Raw genomic sequence first — 10,789 nt, 5'->3', positions numbered from 1 at the left:
GAATTAGTCTTATAGTAGGCAGTGGTACAGAAGTTCAGACATTCCAGTCAGAACGGTGTATATGAGGACCAGGCAACTTAAACCTGGACAGAGCTCTCGTTCTGATGGAAGTTGGCAGACTGCCACCTTCAGTTTCACAAGACAATATTACAGGTTCTAGCAGTTTTGGGTGGGGGTCATGTGACTTAACTCCCACTTCTTCCCATTGGTTTGGACAAAGGATGTATATACCTGGTCGAGATTCTGGAGATGATTAATGTTTTGTCGATTAATAAATCTGAGGTTTCAGGATCTCTGTCCTCACAGATGTATCATCTTTGTTGGCCAGAGCTCTGCCTTAGATATGTAAAGGGTCTTTGTGCATTTCTTTGGAATTTGATTTCTGCAGTCACAGAAGACATTAGCACCCTTTGGCAATAACGAGGTCCCTGTTTTTTCAAGGTTAGAAATTACTTTGTGAATCATAGCTAGTCAGTGTAAAGGCTAGATTTCTCATTGTGTCCTTGCCCTTCAATACCCATCACCCAGATATTTTCTGGTCTCCAGAGAATCAGCTATGCACTTATCCATCCAAATCTCCTTCAACAGCAACTTTTTTTCCACTTTCGTCTCTCCACTATTGGCAGCTGATGCTTCATCCATCATATAACTATCCTCAAATTCTACCTCAACAAGTCTGCTTTGCTGCTTCCCTCTGGATTAGTCTCCTTAAAATCTTGGGGCATTGTGACTGGAGTATAATATGTAATTTTTCCATGACTTGAGTTGAGGGGTTAAAATGAATGGGTGGAGTAGTGGTAAAAGGCAGCTTTCCACCTCCACCCCCAAGAGGCACAGCACCAATCCACAAAGAGATCTCAGTTTAAGAATCTGCTCCGCTACAAGGGGCTCAGTACCCTTTAGTTAGGGAAGGGAAGAAACAGTGGGGTTCCACACTAACGTACAATTCTTATTGCAAAGTGTGTATCCATGGATGTAGAATGAGGAGAAAATTAAGCTTGGTTCTAATATGTGAAGTTCTGGCAAGCTCACACTTGAAGAATGAACATGTGGTGAGGTACAAGATAGCTACTGTCAACAATGGAATTAAAACCTTCAAGACAAAATTAAGAGGTGACGAAAACTTGTACACAGAGAGACTGCAATGAGTGGCTACTATTCCCATACAGGAATATCTCATTGTTGGTCAAGTTCAAGTACAAACCGTGTCAAGAGTGTAGTGTTTGAGCAAAACAAAGTTATAATCACAGCTTTTTATTTAAAACCATTTCCATTTAATGACATAAGCAAAAATCAGATCTCTGCACATTCGCAGCCAGCTCTACCTCTGCACATTCACTCACTAGTTCTATCAAGCTAGGTAGCACTGATAGAAGTCTACAATTTTTCTTTAAAAAAAAGCATACTAACAAATCTCCACAACACCCGTTCTACAGCTTCCTCAGCAGCACTCGTCACTCAGACATGTTTGTTACCATTCAAAGTCACGGGGGACCATACATGCTGTTGGGATCAATGTAATTTCTTGCTATATATTCAGTAGAAGTACATAGGTATATATTCTGTAACTGCCTCTTCTGGGCCAAAATGATAATGTTTAAGTGCAAGACATTTCCTATATCCAGAAAAAAATCTCACTGTTACTAAGATTGAGGAAGTTGATGGAACCTAGACAGTTAATGAAATAATCTCAAATGTTGCAGGATTTAGGATCTTTGGAATAGACAGTTACAAAATGATGAAAACCTCAGCTCATCAATCCAGTTACTACAAAAAGTTTGATGGAAATGTGAGATACAGTGCAAGTTATGCCCATTTTTCATGTTGAGTATTCAGTCCTGTAAGTCTAACAGGGCACGTGTGATGTAAAATGGAAAAATGTTTCAACTAAAACAGCTTGCAAGTTCTTTGGCTTTCCCCCTCCCAAATCTAAATGTAGCGCTCGACATCCTGCCACATTTCTTTGGCCAGCCAGTATGATTTAGGACACAGGTGATCAGCTAACATGCAGATTTCCTTCCTCATTAAAATGCAGCACTTCTGCCACCAAAGTGCTCCATCCAACAGCCTGGAAGAAGACTAACAGAGAAATGGCAGGTGAAACTGGCATTCAGACTTATAACTTTAGAGTTTAGTCTTGTACTGATGAAGCTACTGAAATTCTCCCACAGGCTTCAGTCAACAGCATATCATTCACAATCCCAAAGCTGCCTGCTTTTCTTTTAAGAGATGTGCTCTGAAGGGCAGCTTCAGTCTTTTCAAATAAAGCAACTCATTAAAGTTGGTTACTAAAGAGAAACCTCTTTATGGGGCAAGTTTGGTGAGGAAACTACCTCACACTAATATGATTATTTTAATTCTGGTAACAACAAATGTACTGCTGATTTTTTTTTAAGGCAGGGTGACTTGGTAATGATGCAAAAATAATGGGGTCACACACAGGGAGGGGGGTGGAAACAGTTTCTCACACCATCTGAAGAGAGAATTTCCAGTAACTTCCATATGTTACTTCCGAGTTACCCAATAAAGGACTCCAATTCTGTCCTTTTTTGGATATGCCCCAGCCTGAATCATCCCAGGGAGAATTTTAAGTAAATGTAGGGAGGAAAGATCAGAATAAATATTACAAAAATGATGAAAATTACCACAGCCTTTGTGATCTTGTAATTCAGAATGTGGCGCAGTCAATTTTACCTCCTGAATTGAACATGCAATGCTGCTTAACGGCCCTATCCAGAATTAGCCACTTGCCATTTCATGCATCAGACAGTCCTGAAACTCAGCCTGTGGTCAACAATGCGAGCGATCTCAAGAAATGGACATAACATAAGAAGAATCAAAACTGACTTTAGGGAGGTAATCAAATACTGAGAGCTACATACCCATCCCACTGTAATTCAGTCTGCTTCCTCATACTCCTCCCAGCCATGAGAGCAGGTAAGAACCCTTAGGTTTCTATCAATGCTACGCTTCAACTAGGAAAAGGGATGTGTGGCACTGAATGTCTTCTCAGCCTCAAATTCTCCTTGCCTTTGGAAAAAGTGTCCACTTCCCATTAGTCCAGCAAGGACCACTCAGGAAAAGGAAGCTCCTGGGCAGAAGCCACTAACTTATTACACCAGGCATTGGTGCAGCAACATTATCATGGAATTTTTTTCCAAGTGGTAACTCAGTCACAGTGCCTATTCTACATGTGCAAGCTTAAACAGTGGGTCAACTGGACATTCAACTATGTATGGTATCACAACTGATATCCACATACATGCATTTTCTAGCATGAATAGCTGGATTGAGAAGAATGGATATAGTGAGTAACAAGGATCTAGCTGTTTTTCTTCACCCCTAGCCCCCATTCAAGCCAGTGCTAATGAGGTCAATGGTTATGCACCAATAGCTGCTACTTTTGAGATCTGCTTAGTAAATACAGATTGGGAATCAAAGCTGGCAAACCCTGGCGAGGATAGCTTAACAAGAGAACACATTATAGTATTCATCCATTTGAGCTATTCTCCTAAATGATATTTCCATTGCCTGAAATAACCAAAACCATCTAATGTCAGATTTTTTCAAATCCACTTTAAACCAGATGAACTTAACAGTTTGAAAAAATAAAAAACTGCAGCTAAAGTAAGTCACCTGAAACAAATCTAATAAACATGCTCTCGGAGCAAAGATTCATAGCAAGTTCTCATGATGTGTGTGGAAAAGTCACCATTGACTAATGTTGAAAATACTCAGCAAATCAGGCAGCATCGGTGGAGAGAGAGAGTTAATGCTTCATGTCTGAGAACTTTCATCAGACCCCTGAGTAACAGGGTTGAACTGTTAACTCTTTTTTCCCCCACAGATGCTGCCAGGCTTGCTGAGTAGTTCTGTCTCTATTTTTTTGTCAGATTTCCAGCATCCGCAGTATTTTGCTTTTATATTAATATAAATTTTAGGTGATCAATATTTATGATTCAGCAGTTACTGAAATGGGATACGAAATGAGCGAATTAATTTACATAAGCCAAGTAATTCACTTAAAGCAGGGATGTCCAACGTGGAGCTTGTTGCAACCCCCGAACCTGAGTAGCAGCCCCGTTTGCAATGGTATTTGTTTATGGTTCGATCCTGTTAGAATTCTGTGGGCTTGGGAGTTTGGAAATCCACTCCTATCTCTATGCTACAGAATTTCTAAATCAGAACACCAAGATCTGTTAATATCAGCAATTCTGATATATACAAATCAATGGGAACATAAAATATAAATATCATATGGGCTTCCCGCTCACCCACTGCACTTCCAAAGCTCCACTGGACCCACCAATGTGATCCAGGATGACAAAAGATTGTACGTCCCTGATTTAAAGTGATCTGGATAATTGGAAGGAGGAAAATGATTAAAGCAGTGAGATTCAATTAAGCAAACTATTCATTTAAAAGATTAAAACATATGACAAGGAGTGGTGCCTTTATCCACTTAAGCACCATAAAATCCGAATTCTAAGAATTGTGGAAAAAACATTTTAAAGGCTTGACTGTTTGCTACATTATATTGGACAGAAGACCAGGAAAGAAGTAAATAATTACTGTAAACAAGAGTAATGATAGCATGTAAAAGTAAAAGAGGGTCATGCAAACGGTATCTGCAGCTTTAGTAAATGTGTGCGCTATTTCTCATTAAAACTGCAATATAACAATCATCTCTGAAATTCCTGGAGATATTAAAATAAAGGGGACTAAGATGTGATGCTTCAATAATGCAGTGAAAGGGCTGCCGCACAAGCCCACACTGTACTGCTGGGTACGAGTGTTATCAGTTGTGCAATAGTGCAGTAAATGCCAATACCTTGCTGTGGCATGAGATTCCCTCTTATGGACAAGGAAGTAGTTTAAAATACAGTATTGATTGTTACATATAAAAAAATCAGTGGCTCAGACTGTTTTGCTTTCCAAAAAGATGATGGATTGTGTGGAATTAGCTAGCCATGCAGTAAGTTAAACAGGGGAAGAAACAAGCACAAGTTAAACTTGGAAGATAATCCAAAAATCAGATGTATCTAGTTTTCTTCATTTAAAGTCCCACAATCTTGGAAAATAACCCGTTTATAGCCATTTCTGCCTATCACAAAGTTGTCAGCTCAAGTGTCTTGCCCTTAATAATCAATTCAGCAGCAATCAAATATATATACACACATTTCTAAATTCAAAGATGCCTAATTTGAAACCCACCTACACAATTGGCTTGGGGGTCAAGCAGGGGGAGCAGCAGCAATTACAACCATTTATTGGAACACATGAACCCAAAAACTGACCGAAACAATTTTGTTATTTTTATGAACATGAAATTCATAGGACTTTACAAGTAGTGTTAAACTCAACGTGGGCATTTGACTAAAGAGGCACCTGAATTCAAAATCAAGACTCCAACATGCATGAAAGGCAATAAAACTAATCATGCTTTAGTGAAAATACACAAGTAGAAGTCAACCATTTTCTTCCTCCTCCAATCTTTCTCTCCTGAAGGCGGTCAGTTGGCAGGATGCAATCTCACAGGAACCAGCAACTCTCCCCTACCTTTCAACTGAGTATTCTTCAGGATCAACTGGGTGTTCAAACTAATCACAGTTGAACCCAAAACAAAAACAGAATTACCTGGAAAAACTCAGCAGGTCTGGCAGCATCGGCGGAGAAGAAAAGAGTTGACATTTCGAGTCCTCATGACCCTTCGACAGTTCTGTCGAAGGGTCATGAGGACTCGAAACGTCAACTCTTTTCTTCTCCGCCGATGCTGCCAGACCTACTGAGTTTTTCCAGATAATTCTGTTTTTGTTTTGGATTTCCAGCATCTGCAGTTTTTTGTTTTTATCACAGTTGAACCCAACCCTGTTCTCTTCAGACACCCAGTGTGCAGATATTCTAGCGGGAACACCGGAAAATGATTAGGTGCAACTTGGATCACTTTCTCCCCTTCCCGAAGCTTGATCATTTGCAATGCCCACAGAACTACCCAACTTATGATTGGTATTTCCTGTCTGAGCCACAGAATTACTGAGACCTCCCTGCTTTTTATAATTCAGCACTGTACCAAGAAATGAATTTACATACAGGACAATTTAAACTAGTTCCAAGTAGGAGCTTCCCCCAGTCTCGTGCAAAATGGACTACAAAATGTGATCTAAACTATACAGATTAGGAAGATCACAGGTTCAGATTCTGTACTAAGTTAATCAATCTCTGACATAATAGTGAATGGGCTTTGGGAAGAATAGTATGTGTAGAATAGTATTCTATCACTAGGTAAAGTGCTTACGGTGGGGGGGGGGGGGGGGGGGGGGGGGGTGGCGAGAAGAGTCTCAAAAAACTTTCCATCCATAAAATTTTTTTCTGTTGGGTAAGCAATCTCACTTTGTTCAGAATGGATGTTAGTTTCAATGCTAATTTCGAAGCTCAATCATATAATACCTAAGAGAGCGGAACACTGTTTCCTGCATACCAATAATTACAGCCTTTTTGTCCTGTCTAACTGAAAAAATAAAACATTACTAGCTGTTGACATGAACAGCATTGCAAAATTTTCATTTGCACCCACACATTTGATAATCAATGGGTATCATAGAAACCAAATAAAATGTCAGTAGTTTTTTTAAAAAAATGCTCCCCTTCCTTCATTTCAAACAAAAACCTCAGCAGTGGCTGCTTCCTGGCTAATGGACTGCAGAGGGGATCGCATTTATAATGGCTCCTGTGCTTATGCGATATCCGCACATACAGGCATTTACCAGTGGGCAGAACTGGGAGAAACAGCAACAATAGCTAATAACTTCCCTTCCATAGTTTAGGGAGTGGAAGGCACATGCATCCTGTAGCTACCCCAGCTGTGTTTTGCTAACACAGCATGGATCAGGAATTGATCTTGGTTTTTTTTTTCTCTACAGCTCAATGCTAACTCAGGATGAATGAAGAATACACCATATCTACTGAGAAATCAAAAGGAAATTTTAAAAAACCTTTAAATGACACCCAAATTTTATCCAGTATTATTTTGGCCCAAATACAGGCGTGGGTATACCAACCTATGTGTAACTTGCAGCAAAAGAAAAGTCAATGCATCCCAACTGTTTTTTCACACACCATTAGTTCTTCCAAACTTACTCACACCAACTTCATATTCCATATTTAAAAACCAATTTGTACATACAATTGTTTACCAGAAGTATACTATTTAACCAGTGTAGCATTAAGTCTCAATGAACCAAGCTTGAAGGAACGTATAAGTTTTTGCTTAAATATAAAAATAAAATTTGCATTTTTTTAAACAATTTTATCTAAATTTAGAAGTTGCCAATCACCCGCACACATTCATACTCAGACGTCACAAAATGGCAGTCGTTTAATGGGATGAGGAGGAACCTTCAATCTGTCTAGCCACTTGGGCCAGCCAGAATTGTCTTAAAAACCTTCCAATGGAAATGGTACAAACATTCTCTGAAAATTGTTCATAAATGTTTAGATTGCAGTGTCTAACAGAGCAATGTATGGAATTAATGATTGGATGTTATGTTGTAAAAGAGGTCATCTCAGTTTTTTAAAAAATCTTCTGCATCCCACCCCATCCTCTACTTAACTGTGGTCCTCCCTCTTTAAACCACTCTTGATTTTGTTATTTATACCTCTCCAAGTTAGTCAATTTTTAGCCATAGCGATGGAGAGGTAACTCATTTCCAAATTGATCAATGGCAGATCTCACAGCATTGTACACTGACACTTCATAGTTTGAATGGATAAACATTGTCTTCACCATGCTACCCAATGCAAGGCCTCATTAGTTATTGGGCACTTATCATTTGGGAGTCACGGAGGGCAAAACTAATTGCATATGGCCAGCAACGTGAAGAATACCTAGGGATGGGGGTGTGTGGAAAACAGGGGTTAGATGAGGTCACAGACAACACAAAGGGGGTTAGAGAAAGCCCAGTTCTGTTACCACATGGAGACAGCAGCTGTTTTGTGAAAAGGAATTGCAAAATTTACAAGTGATTTCATGAAGAGCACAAGAAGGATTATTGTTTCTCCATGTAAACATATTCAGATTAACTTGTGTGGGATGCTGCCTCCTCTCATTCCCCTCCAAATTCTACCCCATTTCTGAAGCTTTCCTAATTTGCAATCAGCAGCTCAGGAGGATGGGGGCAGATTTTACTATGGTAACCAAACCACTACACCAATTGACCATTAGCAGGTTGGTCATGTGCCCTAAGGGGCACTCCTATCTAGACTACAGGGTATAGACAGCAGTATTATTTGAATGCCAGTCCACAACAGGTCTAAGGGCCCCCAAAACTGGCATTGTCATGTTGCCCAACACTAAATTGGTTCCTGAGAAGCCCTGCTCAGTGTGTCACAAGATTTACTAAAAAAATTTGCCAAAAACCTCCAAAACGAAAATAGATCAGACCTCATAGCCTGTCATGAACTTGGTATTACAACTGCATTACCACCATAACACTGGTGAGATCTTATTGCAAGGCTCCACTCATATCAGATTTTTGACAACAGGAAGCATGAAGTTTGTAAAATACGTGATCTGTATCCCACCAGTTATAAAAAAAGTGCTACGCAACGTGACTATGTGCCCAGTATAACAACCACTCCTAATAAAATATGAGTGTTTAAAGTCAAGATTATTCAAAAAATTTTGATGAGCCACTTTTCTTTTTCAAAAAATCTTTTGAAAATTCAGTTTGTTTTTAATAAAGAAAATTAAAACAGGTACATTTGCGAGCTGCACCCAAATAAGATGCAAGTACCTAGTCGCAGTTAAAATATACACGGTATATATGTATACATGTACAATTCTTAACACTGCCAGCCAAAGTTTTGGTATAAGCTGAAATTTTTTTTTAACATTATAGCACCGGAATTTTAAAATCTGTTTTTGAAAGTCCTATATTGTGTAATCGGAACCTCCTCCAAAACTAGCCATGACTGCCATTTCTCCATATAACACTGCTTAATGTGTCACGCAGTTATAGTAGCAAAACACTATCGCATCAGATTAGCAAGAGTCAGATTCACATATATCCAATGAACCAGCCAGGTCCGGCATTACTAACATGCCGCCACACATACTGAAATTTTTCCTCCAAACTCGATTCACTGAGCAAAAACGTGAGATATACAAGCAAACACTGATAACATTACTGTATAAAAAAAAGTCTGACATTTGGGGAGGGGAAAGGGAGTGGGGCTGGAGGAGTAGCATGGGAGGGGAGAGCAATTTGGATTTGTTTCCTTTGCCTAACTAAACAACATAGATTTTAAAGAAAGCTACTCACAGGAGGAAAAATAAAGAACAGAGGTAGGCAGCAAAGCAAAAGATGTTGAGAAGTGACTCAAACAGGCACAACATTTTCTTTTCCCAAGTTTCAGTTAAGGTTTAGAATTCTTGTCAGGTGTAAACTAAAATGAATGAAGTATCCAAGGAAATGCGAGGGAGTACAAAAAGAAAGAAAAAGACTTAACATTAGCCTCCAGTTCAGTTTTGCCTTTGGACAGAAGACACCACAGGAAGTGGTGATACTACTGGGAATTGTGCCCTTAAGAAATGTAATTAAAAAAAATGTTTTCCAAGTGCAGCAATATGTACAAAAAAGGGTCAGTCCAGAAAGGTCTGCAAATCACATTTTACAGCAACCTTTAAAGTAAAACATTTCAAGTAAAGCTATGTCTGTTGCTTACTGAGTCACCCATTACTGCTGTACCCTGAACCAAACTAAGATCACTGTTCTGCAGTGGTCAGTTTAAAAAGGATGTATGAACTTAAGACGACGAGGGCTTCACTGCAGTCCAACGAGCTTTTCGTATTGTTGCAGAGAAATATTTTTCAGCAGCCACAAGCCATTCGTTGACAGTTCAAGCCCAGAGGAAAAAAAAGACCTAAATTTAAACACAATTTTTCTCAAGTATATATTGTCAGCTTTTGAGGTCAGTTGCCTGCACATCCATGACTGGCGTTGTTTAGGGTACAAAAGTAAAAAGTGGTAATGGTTTTCAGAATAGTCAACACAACGTTCATTTGCGCCATTCACATTTCCAATGTCTATCTCTTCCGTACATGCTGCCGTCTAGCCTGCAATCTCTGTCTGGTTCCAGTAGGTCGAGATCCAGCTCCTATAGAAAAGGTTGGTGTTGCTGCTGGGAGAAACAGAATTGAAGGACAGTTAATTGTTGAGCACTGATATTAATAGCACATGGGAACTGTCCTCTTTCCTATGAACCCATAAAATGACTGTGCCCACGGTAGGGAAAGATCATGAGGGAATTGCTTTGTGTGGAGATGCAAAACATTCCCAAGTGCTGCTTGGGCCAACTGACATGGGTGCTGTCACTTTTTTTGTGCAAAGTAATGTAATAGAATGTTGCCAGAGACAATAGACAAGAAGCAGTAAACCAAAACAGTACAGGCACACCTGGAGAAAAGATTTAGCTCAGCAAAGGTTGCACAATCCCAAGTACAAATCTTTGCCACTGTATAGTCATTGCTTTAAGCAGCTGTCTCATTGGAGAACTCAAATAGATGATCATTAATATATATTTGAAATTCACCAGCACAAGAGACATGGTAGTGTATGATGATGCATCTTGAATCTCAATTCCTTCTCAGAAAACCCTGGGAAGGACAGATTTTCACACTTTAAGACTTTTAAACATTTTACATGAACACCTGCCATTATGCAGAAATATCTTAAAAACAAATCTGACTGAAAGTTCCTTGCTATATGATTAGGAGAAACTATCATTTTAC

General features: G+C 39.3%; 1 protein-coding gene across 4 annotated transcripts in view; it reads right to left on the bottom strand.

Moving 5' to 3' along the window:
• Positions 1-8,709: 8,709 nt before the first annotated feature.
• pom121 (POM121 transmembrane nucleoporin) overlaps positions 8,710-10,789 on the bottom strand; it is a 60,208-nt gene continuing 58,128 nt past the window's right edge. For 2 of the 4 annotated variants that reach the window (XM_041197564.1, XM_041197566.1), the window contains one exon: positions 8,710-10,179. In XM_041197564.1, the coding sequence (XP_041053498.1) occupies positions 10,085-10,179 (95 nt within the window). In that variant the 3' untranslated portion in view covers positions 8,710-10,084. The remainder of the gene's footprint in view (positions 10,180-10,789) is intronic. The other 2 variants (XM_041197565.1, XM_041197567.1) reach the window with 1 other exon arrangement.

This window comes from Carcharodon carcharias, chromosome 10, assembly GCF_017639515.1.
Source record: "Carcharodon carcharias isolate sCarCar2 chromosome 10, sCarCar2.pri, whole genome shotgun sequence".
Lineage (NCBI taxonomy): Eukaryota > Metazoa > Chordata > Chondrichthyes > Lamniformes > Lamnidae > Carcharodon > Carcharodon carcharias.
This window is presented reverse-complemented; position numbering and strand designations above follow the sequence as displayed.